The 20,212-nt window shown below is 41.0% G+C and overlaps 1 protein-coding gene across 2 annotated transcripts in view; it reads right to left on the bottom strand.

The window, feature by feature from the left end:
• Positions 1–11,240: 11,240 nt before the first annotated feature.
• The window catches only part of LOC124721875, a 524,898-nt gene continuing 515,926 nt past the window's right edge, over positions 11,241–20,212 (bottom strand). For both annotated transcript variants that reach the window (XM_047247017.1, XM_047247018.1), the window contains one exon: positions 11,241–12,492. In XM_047247017.1, coding sequence (XP_047102973.1) covers positions 11,808–12,492 — 685 coding nt within the window. In that variant the 3' untranslated portion in view covers positions 11,241–11,807. The remainder of the gene's footprint in view (positions 12,493–20,212) is intronic.

Below are 20,212 nucleotides of genomic sequence, written 5' to 3'. Positions count from 1 at the left end.
ACCACTAACCAGGGATCGAACAGCCATTTGAGACTGTTCGTCAAACCAAAAGAGACAGAAAATGGAACAATTCTTGGAAATGCCATCGGCTAGCAAGAAAACCAAACGAATACCAACAGCAAATAAATTTGAACAGCTTCAAACCACAGATACGAACACAGCAGAAATTCAACGAGGGCCATCCACTTCATCCACTGACAGTCACTTTTGACAAAAGCCAAAATTCCACAGATAACGCTCAATTACTCAGGAAAATACACTGAACTTAACGCTGCATTCAAACAGACAACAACTGGACCTGTGAAAGAAATACATAAAAGTAACCAAATTAAATACCACTGTGACTACCTATATGATTAAAGAGCTGCAATCCAATTCTTTCAAGAGATAAAGATGCCATTATATGCCTATCAACTGGCAACAAATAGAGAACATGTTATCAAGTGGATACCTGAGGAAGTTATGGAAGAGGAACTTCATGAAGAACTGAAGAGACTTAACTTCAGTGTCACACGTGTGCATCATTTCTAGAGACGAGACAGGCACACGAAAAAGCTCATTCCACAACCTACGTACTAGGCCTCATTTCCCAAAGGACATCACACTATGCACTACATGATATTAAAAGCATGTTTAATAAAGAGCAAAAACAGAAATTTACAAATCAAAGGATGAGCGTGCCCAATGCAAGCGCTGTCAGAAGTCTTTCAAACAGTATTTTAATGTACAATGCCGACTACATATGTCAGATGTGGAGACAATCACCATTCTAAGAACTGCAGACTTCCTCGCAACGAACCACCTAAATGTGCAAATTGCTATGAGTCAGGACATCCAGCTTCCTCGAGTGGATGTGAGCAATATCAGAAAGCAGTCAAATCATACTAGCTAACACCTGAAACAACAAAGAAGCGACACCCTCAGCCCACAACAGTATTCCCACCACTAAGAACATCCACTCGAAATCTCAACAACAGTTTAAACCAGGGCATAACCCAACAGTGAAGAAAAGTCAGCGAGGTCATAAGAAAAGGGATGAAGAAAGACATAACCAACAATCTGAATAATCCCTGGGACCATCAGAAACTATAAAAGCATTCTTCAACATGGAATCTGTTGTGTTCCTCTTTAACAGACGCAACTTCATAGCTACAAAAACGGACCTAGCAAGACAGTTCAACAATTCAACTGACCTTTTCTCAACGAGTCTAGTTTTGATAGAAGGTATAATGACGATCTTCTCCGACGAGTAATGGATCATACGCCTCAACTGAAAAAATAGGCTCACATTTGGTTATACAATGGCGTCAAGAATAAGAAACTAGAAGTCACAGATTTGCCTCAATGCCATAAAGTCGATGTTATGTTCGCATCAGAAACTCACCTAAGGCCAGCCCAGGGATTCAGAATTGGAAACAACACGGGCTACCACAGTGACAGACCTAACAGGAGAGCAGTAGATATCACAATATTTTTGCGGTCCTCACTCACACAAAACTATGAAACTATTCCGCAACTAACGTCCCTAGAAGCAACAGCAATAACTATAGAAACATCTAATGAGAAAATTTCGTTGATAGCCACCTACTTGCGGCCAGATATCTACCTTGAAGACGATGATTTTATCACACTATTGTATCATTTCGACAAAATCTTGCTTTGCTGAGATGTAAATGTGAAGAACATAGCATGGAACTCACGTCAAGAGAATGTAAGAGGAAGGCAACTTCACGACTTTGAAGAACGACTCCAAGCAATAACTACTGGACCAGAATAACCAACATGTACATCCATCACACAGAACCGTGGAGAAAATGTGTTAGAAATACTAATCGTCAACAACATCAGCCCACACCTCAGCTTAAGAAACAGCAGTGATTTGACATCAGATCACAAACCGATTCTCCGCCGCATTTCACGAGCAATAGATCCACCAATGAGACTAACAAAAACAATGGATTGGGGTCAATTCCAAAGTTGGCTAAATAACAATATTACGAGTACATTAACAGAAAACGTCACCACAGCGGAACCTATTGACCAAACAGCTGAGACACTATCATCGAAAATCAAAAGAGCAGCCAGGCAAGTTTCATTAATAACAACTCATAGAATACATGCTATGAAGCATTTCCGCCCACATTCCAGGATCTTAAATATTTAGATAAACAGAATCAACGAACCTTTAAGCAAGCTTACAGAAAGTAAATGAAGCAGTTGTCATGAGAATTGACTAGAAGAGCCACGAAATGGCGCTCTGGACTGTGGGAAAATCGAATGCCAACCCTACACAACGACCGCGAGATGAATGGCAACTTATTCGCACCATTCGAAAACCACGACAATCAAAAAGAGCTCTACTGCACAACAATAGACTCACGTTTGACCCCTGGGAAAAGACCGAATTATAAACCACAAGTTCGAAGAACAAAACATCATTAATACGAAAGATTTCCAAATTGACCAAGTTGAGAACAATGGAACAGCAGAATCAGCCAACATAATACGCAACGCCAAAAGTAGAGACAAGCTACAACTGTCCACAACACATGAGCGGAAACGAATCATCAAGAATACCAAGTCAGTACCTAGACCTGACGGCATCATTAACGTCTATGTCAAATATCTGTCACGGAAGCGGCTACTATTGCTAACTAGAATTTACAACAGTTGTTTAATTAATGAATATTACTCCTCCAAATGGAGAACGGCAAATGTAGCACCAATTCTAGGCAAAGACCACAAAGAGCCAAGAAGCTGTATTGACAAGAACCGACCACCATTATTGGACAACAATATCATACCAACCACTCCCCCCCCCCCCCCCCCCCCCAATTGGCATATCATCATAAACTTTCTGCAGGGCTATAACTCCTCCGTATATCGGAATACCTAGCTTACAATATGAATATCCAAACTACAAATGTGCCATATTCTGTGATACAGGAAAAGCGTTCTGTAATTTGCAGAGACCAATTACTCACAAAACTGAAAGACAATACAAACCTACAGGAGTGCTATATAAAAATCGTAGACAGCTTTTTAATGGACTGAAGATTTTATGTACAAGTCGATGGAAAAAGATTGGACGGCAAGACACAAATCGAAGGAATTCCGCCAGGCTCGGTACTTTGGCCCGTTTTGTTTGCCATATATGTGAATGATCTCCCAAAACTACAGAACATACTATTAGCACAGGTTGCAGATGACACAACGCTCATATCTAGCAGCAGACTACCCAACACTGCCATAGACTTCATCATCAACTAGACGTTCTTCAATTATGGGCGGCTTATAACAAGATCAATATTGACTTCCTGAAAACTAAAAGTTATCCTCTTCACTCGCCGACGACTAGTACTAGACAGAAAACTGGTAATCAGTGAAGAAGAAATAGATTGGACTCATCAAACTAGGCATCTTGGTGTCGTGCTTGTCAAAAAGCTGACATACATGCAGCGTATAACAGCGAAACGAGGAAAGCTAACAAAATCAATTTATGGGCTGTATCCCATGCTTAGTAGCATTTATATGTTTATCAACGCCAAATTTAATATCTATCAAGCGACTACTGTGACGATAATGTTGTATGGCTGTTCCTTCTGGGACACAGCCAGTAGATCCAACTTAAAGAACCTACAACTAATCCAATAAAAAAAAAATCTCCGCAAAACACTCAAAGCCCAAAGATGAACAAGAATACATAGAATGCACAACAAATGGAACATTCAAGTGACAGACTAACTAATCAGAATTAAGACGCAAAACTGATTAGACAAAACTGAGGCAATGAGGCCTGATACTAGGCATATCAAAGACATCAGAACAATAGAACCAGAAATATGACATAAAATAAAGGTCCCTCATGCAGTAACAGAGGTCCCACAACAAATAAGAGGAATGAAGGGCAAGCAGACCTAAGAGCCCATTATCCTACAAAAATTGACAAATAAAAAGAAACTTGAACACTTAACCTTACATCCTTGCAGGTCCAGCCGCCAAAGTAAATAACACTGTGGCGACGACATAAATAAATAAAACCTGACCCCCCCCCCCCCCCCCTGTGCCATTGGTACCATGGCCCCCTCCCCCTCCTAACCCCTCTACGCTACGCCTCTGCCGCCTCTCCACACTACAGATGTCACTGGGGCAGTTGAGTCCACTCTGCTGCCTCCCAGCGTCAGTTCCGTCACTGGGCTGCCACGATCGTGCTATTATGACTGCATAGCAGCCATCGCATGTGTCCATGCTGACACCTGCCCAAAACGCAGTGTTTCACCGCAGCCAATTCCGTCCCGCTGCCTCCAGACCACTGCGTCTGTTGCTTGCCAACGCCACCACCTCTGAGTCATAGTGTCTCTGTGGTGTCTCTGTGCCGATCGATGTCTTCGTGCCGCATTGTCCACGTGCTGCCGAGTCTGAGCTACAGCGTCTCCACATCACAAACGTCGATCCTAAGCATAGACCTCCGCAGCGCATTGCTCTGCAGTAGCAAGTCAGAGATTTAACTTAATATGTAACAGCAACAGTTGCATATTTTATTGTTTATTTCCAATCGCTAGCCATATGCAATGAAATGGAGAGCTCGTTATGTGGCTGTGGATCAGAGAGTACTGAGAGTAATGCAAGTAGCACTGGTATGCAAAATGAAGAGATACACTCCTGGAAATGGAAAAAAAGAACACATTGACACCGGTGTGTCAGACCCACCATACTTGCTCCGGACACTGAGAGAGGGCTGTACAAGCAATGATCACACGCACGGCACAGCGGACACACCAGGAACCGCGGTGTTGGCCGTCGAATGGCGCTAGCTGCGCAGCATTTGTGCACCGCCGCCGTCAGTGTCAGCCAGTTTGCCGTGGCATACGGAGCTCCATCGCAGTCTTTAACACTGGTAGCATGCCGCGACAGCGTGGACGTGAACCGTATGTGCAGTTGACGGACTTTGAGCGAGGGCGTATAGTGGGCATGCGGGAGGCCGGGTGGACGTACCGCCGAAATGCTCAACACGTGGGGCGTGAGGTCTCCACAGTACATCGATGTTGTCGCCAGTGGTCGGCGGAAGGTGCACGTGCCCGTCGACCTGGGACCGGACCGCAGCGACGCACGGATGCACGCCAAGACCGTAGGATCCTACGCAGTGCCGTAGGGGACCGCACCGCCACTTCCCAGCAAATTAGGGACACTGTTGCTCCTGGGGTATCGGCGAGGACCATTCGCAACCGTCTCCATGAAGCCGGGCTACGGTCCCGCACACCGTTAGGCCGTCTTCCGCTCACGCCCCAACATCGTGCAGCCCGCCTCCAGTGGTGTCGCGACAGGCGTGAATGGAGGGACGAATGGAGACGTGTCGTCTTCAGCTATGAGAGTCGCTTCTGCCTTGGTGCCATTGATGGTCTTATGCGTGTTTGGCGCCGTGCAGGTGAGCGCCACAATCAGGACTGCATACGACCGAGGCACACAGGGCCAACACCCGGCATCGTGGTGTGGGGAGCGATCTCCTACACTGGCCGTACACCACTGGTGATAGTCGAGGGATACTGAATAGTGCACGGTACATCCAAACCGTCATCGAACCCATCGTTCTACCATTCCTAGACCGGCAAGGGAACTTGCTGTTCCAACAGGACAATGCACGTCCGCATGTATCCCGTGCCACCCAACGTGCTCTAGAAGGTGTAAGTCAACTACCCTGGCCAGCAAGATCTCCGGATCTGTCCCCCATTGAGGATGTTTGGGACTGGATGAAGCGTCGTCTCACGCGGTCTGCACGTCCAGCACGAACGCTGGTCCAACTGAGGCGCCAGGTGGAAATGGCATGGCAAGCCGTTCCACAGGACTACATCCAGCATCTCTACGATCGTCTCCATGGGAGAATAGCAGCCTGCATTGCTGCGAAAGGTGGATATACACTGTACTAGTGCCGACATTGTGCATGCTCTGTTGCCTGTGTCTATGTGCCTGTGGTTCTGTCAGTGTGATCATGTGATGTATCTGACCCCAGGAATGTGTCAATAAAGTTTCCCCTTCCTGGGACAATGAATTCACGGTGTTCTTATTTCAATTTCCAGGAGTGTAGTTATAAGAGATCAGTATACATTTGAATATCACTTAACAGCAATCTTGAGTACATTGATTATGGTAAAAACTTTGGGGGATATGGAAATGAAGTTTATCAAGAAATTTGGAAAGATGGAAACAGGAATGGGGAGTATGGAATCTGAATTAAAGGGTGTGTTAAAACAGTGTTTGGAAAAAAAGTATTGAGGAATTAAAAGCTTGTGGGGAAAATAAGTGAAGTACGCGAAAAATTTGATCGATTGGAAACCAGATTCAGAGACACTGAAAGTAAATGTGAAAGTGCTGTTAAGTTGCTAGGTTAGTCGTGCAGGGGGTCAAAGGTGGAGAAAGGATTAGTTGCTAACACGGGGACACTGCAAAGTGTTCCCAAGAGTATATTCAGGCATGAGAACCTAAGTGGAAACTTTATGAAAGGCAAACAGATGCCAAGTTAAAATCCGTGAAGGTAGAAATTTCTGAATGTCAGAAAGGTGTTAATAGCAGAATTAAAATTGGAGGTAAACAATTTGAAAAACTTTTAATAATGCAGCAGCACAAGGTAACTCAATGGCAGGATATCCTCTAGGGCAGAGATTTCATTCCAGACCCTTTGCTGGAGAAAACTGATATCGTGCAGTGGATTTCTTGGCTGCGTGTAAAGCAAATTTATAAATGGTGTGAATGAGGTTGCTAAGATTAAATTTGTAAAAAGGCTGTTAGAAGGATGGCTCACACCCAGGCAAATCAAAATACTGAACAATTTGTTGACTATAAAATAATTGGAAAAAAGCAGCCGAGATTGCAAAATAATTTTTTCAGTGGGTCAAGCTACAGAAGTGCAAAGAAAGATACGAGGGAATTTGTGTTAGGGAGCTGGATAAATTGATTCGTCTGAATAGACCACTGGGTGTGCTAACTGAAATTTCAACTTTGAAAAGAAGGCTACCTGAATCCCTAAAATCGATACTTATTCATAGACCAACAGACACTGTGGAAGAATTTCACACCTTTATTGAAATTATGTATGGGGCTTTGTGTTAGACAGATGTACAACGAGAAGAGAGAAAATGGTAGGAGTCAAGTAGAGAAAACTATAATAATTTTAGTGGAAACAGTGGTAATAGGTGGAAGGATGAGCAGTTTGGCTAGAGTAATGAGGGCAGAAGCTGGAGGAACGGACAGCAGGAAGATAATAGAAACTTTGGCGTAATGAGAGAGAATTTTGATCAGAGAAGAGACGATGAGATGGAAAAGGGTAAAAAAGAAAGTCCACATGCTATCATGCTAGACAGTCGGGAAAGTAGGTGAGGCCTCAGTGATGGTATGGTCCACAGGGAGGCCAGTAAAAATGCAAGGAATAGGACCAGACAGGGATACAGTAGGACAAGAAATGAATGTGACAAGATGAGGATACAATATCGTAATAAGAAAAGGAGTAATCACTATAATAAATAGAATAACAGCATGTGTAATGATGATAAATCCAGTTTTCATATTAAGGAAATATTTGATCAAAATACGGTAGCTCAGAGAGCAGATATTGAAAAAAATGTTGGACTGAGTTCAATCCAAATTTTTGAAATATCTGAAAGACACATTAGTTTCATCAGAGGCAAAAACAGAAGTGGAAATGAATTCAGGGGGTGAAAGTATAAATAGCAGTAGCAGTAATTGTGAGGAAGCGATAGATGTAAGTGGATCATTAAATAATGAGGAAAATTGTGAAAGGGACTGATGTTGCTATTAAGTGTTGCCCTGATAACACAACCAAAACATGTTTCCCTGTATAATGAACACATGAGTCTGTGTGAGTATTTTAGTTGTAATTGGTTGGAAAAAGGGGAACCTGACTGTAATGTAAATGACTCAGTGTCTTATGCTAGGTTTCGTAAAGATTTTCTACCAGGGGAATGGGATCAACTGAAATTCGAAGATGCCATGGGGGAGCAGGATATTGTGGATATGCTTAATGAATTATTTGAAGGAGATACAGAAATAGAAGTGTGAGTGTAGGAGGAAGTCAGACTCTGATTTACAGGGGAAAACTGAATTAAATAGGAAAAGGTTCAGTAAATAATTGATGATAAGGAGGTAAGAATGGAAGATGTAGCATTATTGGATTAAGATATATCTGCAATATCAGAATCATTCTGGCAAGTAATTAGATGTAAGGAGTTGGTGGAATTACCAGTAGCTGAAGTAAAAATTATAACACTAACTAGAATATGTAGCAAGCCAATTGAGAAACTAATTTTGTTGGATTTCAAAATCAGTCATCACAGTTTCAATGAATGTTGTTTTGTAATTCATGGTTTAATCATGAACATCAAATTAGGGATGGATTTTATCTGCAAATGTAGAAGTAACGTAACAGTGAAAGACAGGATTGCTGAATTTAGTGGTAGAGATGGCAGAAGGAACATGAGGTTTAAAAGAGAATAAGCAGTAGAAAGGAGACTGCATGTTTGCAGGTGGAATGAAGACATGAGTGTAATTGTTATATAATGTATGAAGTGTAAACGTTTTTTCGTATTTGTACAGTAATAAGCAATTTTGGGAGTCAGTAAGTATAACAAAGCTTGCATGTATATTGTGTGATGCAAGGTGTACAATGGGTATGAAAGTGTCAGAAGTCTGTCTACATGGCAACAGAAAACTGAAAATGAAGTAGTCACAGCATATCACAGTATGTGCAAGAGGGTTAGCTGCAGATGGAGGGTTTCTTTATTTATATGACTGTTTCTGTGACACCTGGAGTTAAGTCTGGTGCTTGGGAGAAGAATTACTACTAGGATTGGTCATATAAATTGGGTCATTTAAATAATAAACTGAAAATTTAGATAGATGTTCATAAATAAGGGTTAAATTGCAGACATGAATGTGTTTGCTTGAACTATTTGGATGATGAAAGGATGGAGATATAAAAGGAGTATGCAGATGTTTGGGTTTGTATACATTTATTTGTTTTGTCTTAGTCTCAATGGAGCAAAGTACACAGTGGACATGTGGCAATTCAGGGAAAGGTTCATATTTCCTGATCACTGGAAGTCTTGAGTCTGCTTATCAGAGCAATAATTTATTTATTTATTTATCTGAAATACTTTTCTGTGTCCAACCCAGTGCATATTTACATGATAAATTATGTAAAATTTTATAAATTACACAATGTTTAGAGCCAAACTTGTTACATGATCCCACTTCAATCTTTTACTCTAAAGTAATTGTTAGTGTATTATAGAACGAAAGGAATTTGGAAGATTGGAGAAATACATTAAAACCTCTTATTTCATTTTAGCAACTTATGCATCTACAGTTCCTGAAATATTTCTCTTGATTTTGTTCAGTCCAGTTCATGTTCTTTGACAGTGTTGGACAGACCTCTGTTCTATCTTTCAGATTCTGAAGAGCCAGTTCTTCAGTTATTACATAATTATTGCCAATGTCTCTATTAAAAATAAAATTCTATACAGTACCACAATTTAATTAATTAATTATTTTTCATAAGTGGTTGCAGTTCTGGGAAATCCTTTATACCAATCATCTTCAGTGGAAGTAGGTACAATCAATGTGCCCACTTTGTAAATGTTGAAAATAGTCTCAAGCTCCTTATAAATCTTCATCAACTGTAAATGAATTTCCATTGGCAGTATAGAATACAGGAAAAAGAATTTTATGATGGCATGGTATTCCAGATTATCCATTTGAACAGGAGTCTATCCATATGAGTACTTTAAGATGCCATCTAAACAGAACAGTTTCACAGGTAATGTTGATGTCATCATCACCATTGTCATCATTGTTATTTCATTATGAGAGGGATCCCCAATCATTATATACCATACCCAATTAGTTGTTAAAGTAGAGCTGTCAACAAAGATTGTTTCATCATCTAATACAACACTCAGTCACATCACAGATTTAATCAGTATCATGATACATTTCCCTTTTAGCAGTAGTAGAAATAAACAGATGAAGTTCATGTGATCAGAAGAAAGAAATAAAATTTCTTAAATAGAAATTTAATTCTACATTTGTGTCAACAGAACTGATAATTTCAACATAGCAACTGATATGAAATTCAGCATAGCTGTGCAATTACCTTCATGAGTTGGAGAAATTTGACTGGGTCTTAAACTGTGACTGATCAGCACACTGATATTCAGCAATGGCGGTACCGCATCCAATTAAACATAGTTTCAGTTCTCTGTGACTGTGCTGTTCTAAGACAATGAATAATTTTTAAGATTTCATACTGGATGCATTACAGTACCTCTAATATTCTTATCATTGTCACCTATTGCTACATAACAAGAAAAGGAAGAAACTATTGGCTGATTTAACTGAATTATTCTAAATCTGTTTCCATTGTCATAAAACAGCTGAAAGTAAGAATGGCTTGAGGCTATGATAAGTGTCTCAGTAGTTACAAATAAATGATAAAAACTGCTGTTTCATCATACTGTTTCTTTTCTGAATTGAACTGCTGTGGGAGATTAATTTATGGAAATTTTAATACAAAAATTGTTTGTATAGCATACCTCAAAGAAATAGCTGATGTGCATTAAGGTGGTGCTAAGTAAAAATTAAAACAAAGCAAACGTATTCACAAATGAATTTTGAGATTTCTTCTATCAGAAAAATATTTATGTCACAGAACATGTAAATAAATAAATGTTTGTTATTATAATCTTATTTTAACTATAGCAGATGTATGCAGAAGGGAAGAGGGAAATAGGTTTGACTTCCCCTGCTGGTGTCTCCAGTGTGAGCTAAAATATTCCAGTCTTTCTTAATAAATGTTTAATAACTGGCAGTAGTCAAATCTGATGTATCTTACTTGTTTATTACTGTGTCTATTGCTGCATGAAAGAAATTTTATGCCTCCCAGTGTCTATACCTTAATCCATCATAATGTATTGTAATTTTCACCTTTTCAAGGTCTGCCTACTCACACATAGACTTTATCTCTCTCTCTCTCTCTCTCTCTCTCTCTCTCTCTCCCTCTTTCTTTCTTTCTTTCTCTCTCTGTCTCTCTACCTCTGTCTCTCACTCACTCAGTCACTCACTCACTCACCCATAGCAGTAACAAGTTCAAATAATAAATAATTATTGTATCACATTTCAAAACTCGATTTTTCTTCAAATTAATAAATTATTTTTTTATTAAAAATCTCTTATTCAGTACACATATTCATAAATACACAGTAAAATAAAAACAAAATTATTTTATTTTGAAGACATTTCTTGTTTGTTGAAATGCATGAACATATACAAAAATGTCATATTATTCAACAACACACTGTTTAGCATTCTCAAATTACCTGTACAAGCCGATAATTCTGTGTAATCTAATGCTGCACTTTGAGTACTTCGAATAATCTTATATTGCAGGTAGACTGACATGCTGGAACAAATTCACACTTTGTGTATCCACAATTTTCCATTTTATGTTTAACACGAAACGTTCATACTACCAGTTTACACAGTACAAAAGACAGTACTTGTTTAACATTCACAATCAATGAAAAAATATTAATTAGTGAAGCACACAGAAACAGTCCACTTTCCAGACACCTCAAGGTATTACTTTAATACAGATAAATGTTGAACTTGATGTCAAATAAATTGTGTCTACAGCAACACAACGGATGCCGTTCAGGAATGCGCAAAAAATTACCATCAGTTATTAAATTTTGTTTGATTATGTTTTTTATTGCCTGTAGGGAGTTGAGAATTTTTAGACACTACTGTTTGTTATCTCGGATATGTGTGAAAGTTGTATCATTCATAAGTGGTTCTCTGAGCTCTATCTTTGTCGGCTGTGGTGCAGTTTTAATGTCTGCTGTTCGCCACTGCCAGGTCCTGACAAGTCTTCCATTATTATTATTATCAGTTTCATGAACATATCGTGGTTGAAGCTTGATGATAGCTCCAGGTTCTCTCATTCTTTCTTTCTGATTAGAATTTCTGCCAGTATCCTTAACTACTGTTCCGGCATCAGACATTGCCTCTGTATCTTCAACTACATCGAAAGAGGGTATAATGTTTGTATCACCAAGAGAGGAGTTTGAAGAACTACCTTTGCTTTTAATTATGGACGCTACTGCAGCTGTGATATCAGACTGTGTTTTAAGAGATACATGTCCTTGATCCTTTGAGTTATAAGGCCTTCTACTGTAATTATCATTCCTGAATTTATCTACATTTTTAGCATGCAACTGTCTGTCATCCACATAGTTATGAAAACCTGACTCAAACGGCAATGATGTGTAACTTGATGTGGCATTTGGTGGTGATTCTTTATGCAAGTATGCAACTGGCCAGTACTGTGGTGGTCCATAGTCATGTCTGGAACCATGGCTGGGATATGGTAAATAGCGTTCACTGCATGGTCTCCACTGATTTGTACTGAAGGTTCCAACGTAGCACCTGCACACACAATGCAAAAAAATAATTAAAGTCATTTTTCGTTAGTAAGTATCAACTATAAACCAAATATTTTTGTTTTAAAATTAATATGAAGATAGTGATAAATTCATTTTAAGGCTTTTTAAAAATGCATTTGAATTGATGACGTACTAAAAATATTTTTCATCTGTACAAGCTGTATTGACAAGAGGCTAATTTCTGCTATTATTTACCTTTTAGAGATTATTTAGGAAGGAGGCTGCTTCATATTGAAGTATTAAATACTGACTGGTTTGGTTCAGTAGTGTTTTAAGTTTTACTATTGACTTTACCAGGGGATTCTGAAGTTCGTATTTGTTTTATTTAAATCAAAAACCAGAGGTTGCTGAGAATTTCAGAGGAACCATTAGGGAACGATTGACAAGAACAGGGGAAAGGAATGCAGTAGAAGAAGAACTGGTAGCTTTGACAGATGAAATAGTGAAGGCAGCAGAGGATCAAGTAGGTAAAAAGACGAGGGCTAGTAGAAATCCTTGGGTAACAGAAGAGATACTGAATTTAATTGATGAAAGGAGAAAATATAAAAATGCAGTAAATGAAGGAGGCGAAAAGAAATACAAACGTCTCAAAAATGAGATCGACAAGAAGTGCAAAATGGCTAAACAGGGACGGCTAAAGGACAAATGTGAGGATGAAGATGCATGTATCAGTAGGGTAAGATAGATATTGCCTACAGGAAAATTAAAGAAACCTTTGGAGAAAAGAGAACCATCTGTATGAATATCAAGAGCTCAGATGGTAAACCAGTCCTAAGCAAAGAAGACAAAGCTGAAAGGTGGAAGGAGTATATAGAGGGTTTATACAAGGGTGATGTACTTGAGGGCAATATTATGGAAATGGAAGAGGACGTAAATGAAGATGAGATGGGAGATATGGTACTGCGTGAAGAATTTGACAGAGCACTGAAAGACATAAATAGAAACAAGGGCCCAGGATTAGAGGACATTCTATTAGAATTACTGGTAGCCTTGGGAGAGCCAGCCATGATCAAACTTTTCCATTTCGTGGGCAGGATGTTTGAGACAGGTGAAATACCCTCAGACTTCAAGAAGAATATAATAGTTCCAATTCCAAAAAAGCAGGTGCTGACAGGTGTGAAAATTAATGAACTGTCAGTTTAATAAGTCACGGCTGCAAAATACTAATACCAATTCTATACACAGGAATGGAAAAAACTGGTAGAAGCCGACCTCAGGGAAGATCAGTTTGGATTCCGTAGAAATGTAGGAACACGCGAGGCAATACTGACCCTACGACTTATCTTAGAAGCTAGGTTAAGGAAAGGCAAACCTAAGTTTACAGAATTTTTAGACTTCGAGAAAGCTTTTGACAATGTTGACTGGAATACTATCATTCAAATTATGAAGGTGGCAGGAGTAAATCACTGGGAACGAAAGGCTATTCATAATGTGTACATAAACCAGAAGGCAATTTTAGTAGTCGAGGGGCACGAAAGGGAAGAAATGGTTGAGAGGGGTTAAGACAGGGTCGTAGCCAATCCCCGGTGTCATTCAGTCCTTATATCGAACAAGCAGTAAAGGAAACTAAAGAAAAATTCGGAATAGGAATTAAAATCCATGGAGAAGAAAAAAAAATCTTGATGTTTGCTGATGACATTGTAATCCTGTCAGAGAAAGCAAAGGTCCTGGAAGAACAGTTGAACGGAATGGACAGTGTCTTGAAAGGAGGCTCTAAGATGAATATCTACAAATGCAATACGACAATAATGGAATGTAGTCGAATTAAATCAGGCTATGATGATGGAATTAATTAGGAAATGAGACTCTTAAAGTAGTAGATGAGTTTTGCTATCTGGGCAGGATATGAAACGTAGACGGGCAATGGCAAGGAAAGAGTTTCTGAAGAAAAGAAATTTGTTAACATCGGGTATATATTTAAGTGTCAGGGAGTATTTTCTGAAAGTATTTGTATGGAGTGCAGCCATGAGCGGATATGAAACATAGACGATAAATAGTTTAGACAAGAAGAGAATAGAAGCTTTTCAAATGCTGAAGATTAGATGGGAGATCATGTAACTAGTGAGGAAGTACTGAATACAATTTGGGAGAAGAGGAATTTGCGACACAGCATGACTAGAAGAAGGGTTCTGTTGGCAGGACACGTTCTAAGGCATCAAGAGATCACCAATTTAGTACTGGAGGGAAGCGTGGAGGTTAAAAACCGTAAGGGGTTAGCAAAAGATGAATACACTAAACAGATTCAGGAGGATGTAGGGTGCAGTAATTACTCGGAGATGAAGAGACTTGGACAGGCTACAGTAGCATGGAGAGCTGCATCAAACCAATCTTTGGACTGAAGACCACAACAACAACAACAACAACAACAACAACAACATGGAAATGGATATGTTTTTCGGAGATAGTACAGATACATACCCAAGCAAAACGTTTAAATTTAATGTTATTTTCCCTCTGACTTCAGACAAATGACGAGATGAATTCTACAAGTTTACAGTTGATTTCTTCTCTCTTCATTGCTCAGTTGAGCTAATGCATAATCTCTGCTAACTGGGACATTAGACTGTAGCTCCTTTCTATTTTCATTCCCTCTTTTCATCAGCTGGAGAATTTTGGAAGCGACAGGATCAGCTGAGTTTTTAACAGATACTGACGTAGAAACTGAAGCTATAGACAGTATCAGCAAGGATTGCCAGTAGCACTCATGAGCAGGGTTCCAAAGAAAACTGTCACTGTAACATATAACTATGAAGCTTTCAATTGCACACCATAGTTGTATTGCGTTGTCAACTTTGCTTTGGTATTGTACTCTGATTTGAATACAATGTAGATTCTTCATACTTAGCTCAAGACCTTGGGTTTAATCTGCAGACAGTTTGGCTCATCCCCCCCCCCCATATCTGGTCTATATTATCCCAAACATAATCATATATCTCCATTCAATGTTACTCAATTTATCAGCCAGTGTTTGTAGATTTGAACTTGTACACCACTTTATACTGAATGGTTTGTTCTTATATTTTGTGGATGGATGGATTATGTGATTGTAAGGGAACAAACTAGTATGATCTTTGGTCCATACTGGGGTATCCAAAACATAGGATTCAGCCATTCATTTTTAAACCACAAAAAGGGTGTAAAAATTGATGTAGGACAGCCGCAAGATATGTTAAGAATAAGAATCGGAGGTAAAAGAAAATTGGGTAAGGTAGACATCAGCCGGGGGTAATTTGAGGCTCACTGCAGCTCGGCATGTGCTGGAAGGTGCAGCACAGCCTGAAAAGGCACTCATGCTCACTGTACCGTGTCAGTACAGTTCACAAGCTCTCTAATAGGAGAAGCACAAAACTATTTTAAGAAGAAATTAAGGCACAGCGTAATATTAAAATTGAGTTGGAATGTCAGGGGTTTAACCAGCGCTTCATATGGGGCAGGCACTAAGAGTTGACGATACACTGTTGTTCGCATGTCAGATCCTGGTATCGTTATTTCCAGATCATCCTTCCTCATAGCTTCTTTGAAAAGCTGATTGGTTATTTTATTGCCCAGTATTTCAATTTAACTGGGGAACCAGAAGTAGACTATCATCTTCCTGTTGTGGCGGAGGTCTAAGACGATATATTGCGTTATCAATGACTGCTGGGAATGGCAGCGGACTATAGTTTGTAGGCTGCACGTGGAGTCTGCATTTCAGGAAAGGATCATGTGATTCACTGTGGGTGTAGCAATGGATACACATTATTGCCACCAATTCTGCTGTAAACATAGTGTCGCTGGTACTCACATATGTAAAGGGATAGCCTGTCCAGTCTTCAACTCTTGAGTGATCAGTACAGTGCTATCTGAATTGAGATACTCACTGAGTACTGAGAGGAACAATTGGTGAGAAACTAAGGAGTCTATTACGTGCTTTGGGCAAAGAGAAAAATCCAGTTCAATTTGTGCATGAGGCACGCACCACGTGAGAGTTCAAGAGCGTGACATAGTCGAAGGCTTGCTTGGGAGTAGGCAAGCAAAAGCTGGAACTGATAAACTGCAACCAGGTAGATACTGAAATTTCTGACCGAAACAGATTTTCTTCAAGTCTTACACATTAAATGATTTAAGATCTTGAACTTCTGGGTCTCATGTTCCCATTTTGTGATATTGCAAGTTGATGATTAGGATTAGTGATCTTCACAGCAACTGGTGCAGTAAGGTAGCTGTACACAGGGGAATTCCCAAATAGTGGTCATCGGAAAGCTCCACAGAAATGTTCATTCATTCAACTGGATGATGTATGACCAACTTTCAAACAGTTGAAGCACCTCATCGCAGGTGGTATAAAAGGCTTTACATCACGGCCGTAAACCATAATCTGAATTTCATACAGTAATAAGTCACGTCAAAGCCCTCCTCTGCCTCCCCAGAAAAAATCTGAGTATATTTTGCTATCTTTAGGGCCTCGTTGGACATGGCAGATAAAATGAACGTCCCGCAATTCCAAATTAGCATGTAATCATCATCCATTTGAAGTATAGCGCCCTCATGGAAGATTATACCCTTGATCATAGTTACGTTCCTGTGTGAGCTGACTGAGATAGGGAGGTTGCCAAACTAGTTGCAATTTAACAATGAAGCGACAGACTGCAGAGGTTGTTTTAATTGGCACAGATTGAATCAGGGCCCTCAGGGGTTTGGCATTAACTTGCTGAGTAAGGGCTTGGCGAACCCGGGTTCCCCGAGATGGAGACTGGTGAGCGCCGCCAGTTCTCTATCACGGTAAGCTCTGGGCAGGCTTCAACGACCACCGTGTGGCGCGGCGGTGGAATGCCGTGTGTCACTGGGGTCAGGGATCTTGGCTTAACTACCTGAGTCGCGAGGATGGAAGAAGCCTCTGTAAAAAAAACCCTCAATCCTAAGATGTGCAGTGCGCTGATGGGATGCATGGCTGTTGAGGCAAAACTTCCATAAGCGGGCGACCTCTGGAGAACCTGCCGCACCTCAGTTGCACAAGGCTTACCCAGGCAACTGGGGCTGTGCTGGGTGGACATCCGTTCCGTAGCTGCTCATGGGACGCCCATGGCGCCTCTTAATTCTTAAAAAAACTGCTCCCAGTGGATCAGGTGGGCCACTGGTGAGCACTGTTACCCATCCCAACAAGATACGCTGTAAGGGTACGTCTCCTGAGCATACTCGTCAGAAATGCAGAGTCAATTACAGTAACCAGGGTACAGGTGTGTCAAAGTGGTTTTGTGATGGTTAAAAGAGCTGAGGGCACCTTTGCCAAGGTGTCCCCATTCTACATCCAGAAAGGTTTAGATGGTGTTACGAGTCGTCTGAACAAAATAAAAAGGCTTTGTAATGGTATATGTTGATTGAAACGGCCACTTCAGGGCAACTACCATGACTTCTGAAAGCAACTGCATTGGGTGAATACTCTATGACTGTTGAACTGCATAATACCTTAAATTCCAGCTGCGGGGTGGTAATATGTGAAGACCTCATGCATGAGGACGTCAGTGTCTTGCAGTGGGAAGGTGTTATGGAAGTTCAAAATGTGAAGAAGAGAGTGAATGGGAAGCTTGAAACAACAACTACATTCATATTAACTTTCAATACGCAAGACCTGCCCAGCCACATTAAGGCAGGTTTCTTACACTTAGCAGTTCACCCTTTTTTCTAAATCCCATGAGGTGTTTCAAGTGTCAAGGATCTACTCATACTACCATTGCATGTAATGGTCATGATACTTGAGGGAACTATGGTCAAGCAGTTCATGAACCAGGTGTGGAATGCTCATCTCCATCAGTGTGCGTTAATTGCTGTAACTCACATCCCGTCTTGAATAGGGACGAAAAGAAAATTCAAGAACTTAAAGTTACACGTCGCGTGTCATATGCCTCCTGTTGCTGCACATGCCAACTGCCAGGCTCTAGTAACACAGACTCAGTTACACAAACTTCTCACACTGACAATGTGGAGCCACTGCCCCAACAGCAATCATCCCACTGGCACCTACTGGTATACTCATTCAACTCAGTCAAACCAACTGCTACTGCTGCTATTGACGACTTGGCAATGTGTGTGGTTCCAATCGAGGAGTCATCTAGTCCTAGTAGTCCACCCCCAGTTACTTAAAGTGTAAAGAGAAAGGAAAGACAAACTTTCCCAGTAGATAATGGATATCCTGCAGTGGAATTTAAATGCCTTCAAAGTTCGCGTGGATGAACTAAACTTCCTCACACAGACCAGACCAGTGAGTGTGTGTCTTCAGAAAACATATTCCAAGGAATCCGATACCCCTGTGTTTACGGGTTATCGTCTACATCGAAAAGATGACCTTCTTGGAGGTAGAGCTCAGGGAGGAATGAAAGTGTTCGTCCATGACTCACTTTGCTCCTTCCCTGCAACCCTAATCACCACACTGCAGACAGTTGCTGTCACACTGCATTTTGTGTCCTTTCAGATAACCTTCTACATCTACATCTGCATGGATACTCAGCAAGCCACATTTAAGTGTTCCATCCTTCTGCCACAGGCGCCAATGGATGATGAGGCACTTTCCGAGCTGATCGACTAGCTTCCGCCGCCGTTTGTGCTCTTAGAGGATTTTAATGCCCATAATATTCTATGTTGTTGCCTCTTCAGCTGGCCAAGGGGACGAGTGGTTGAAAGTTGTTACGGTCTGACACCACGTGTCTCCTGAATACGGGCACATTTTTGCACAGCATCAGAGACATTCTCCGCCACTGATTTGACCGTTTCCTCTCCTCCTCTCGCAGACTCTGTCGAATGGGAGGTGGCAGACGACCTTCACTCCAGTGACCACTTTCCTATTACTGACTGCCTTTTACAACGAATCGATCCTGGGGGAAAACCACCCAAGTGGCTGCTATCAAGGCGAATTGGACGTTTTATAGCCAGCTGGCTGTGCATGAGCACATGGATAGCATCACATCCACGCTGCCACTGATGCATCTATGCCTAAATCGTCAGGCCGTCACAGAAGGCAACCCGTTCCTTGGTGGAACGATCAGTTTCGTTGCGCTATACGGGACAGGTGGATAGCGCTGCACAGGTTCACGCGTTGTCCAATAGCAGAGAACCTACGAGCCTTTCGGTTAGCGAGAGCAAAAGCCCGACAGGCAGTGAAGGAGAGCAATAAGCAGTCATGGCACGAGATTCTGAACTCCATTCATAGGTCAATTTCCACCAGTGCAGTATCGGAATCCGAAGGAAGATATCTGGGAAAAGGATGTCATGTCCATTAGCTGCCGTGAAGGATAATGGAGTCCTGAAATTGACACCATGCCACGGTACTTTTACGATTAGCATTGTCCATGAGTTCAGTTCCACGTTTCCACGCCTATTGCAGTTCGGAAAAGGTGACGTCGTTCTTCGCCTCCAACAATGACGAGGCCTATAACCTCTCGTTCTCCATGTGGTAATTGGACACAGCATTAGCTGCAGCTCGCGAGACCTCTCCTGGGCCATACTTTATAAATTACGGTATGTTAGGACACCTTAACCCTGAAAATAAAGAAATCTTACTTGCTCTCTTTAATAAGATATGGAGAGATGGGGAATATTCTGTCCGTTAGAGGGAATCCATAATGGTCCCCATTCTTAAACCAGGCAAGGACCGTACATTCCCAGGGAGCCATCAGAGTCTCGCTCTTGCCAGCTGTGTAGGAAAGAAGCTAGAATGAATGATCAAATCG

This window comes from Schistocerca piceifrons, chromosome X (genome assembly GCF_021461385.2).
Source record: "Schistocerca piceifrons isolate TAMUIC-IGC-003096 chromosome X, iqSchPice1.1, whole genome shotgun sequence".
Lineage (NCBI taxonomy): Eukaryota > Metazoa > Arthropoda > Insecta > Orthoptera > Acrididae > Schistocerca > Schistocerca piceifrons.
This window is presented reverse-complemented; position numbering and strand designations above follow the sequence as displayed.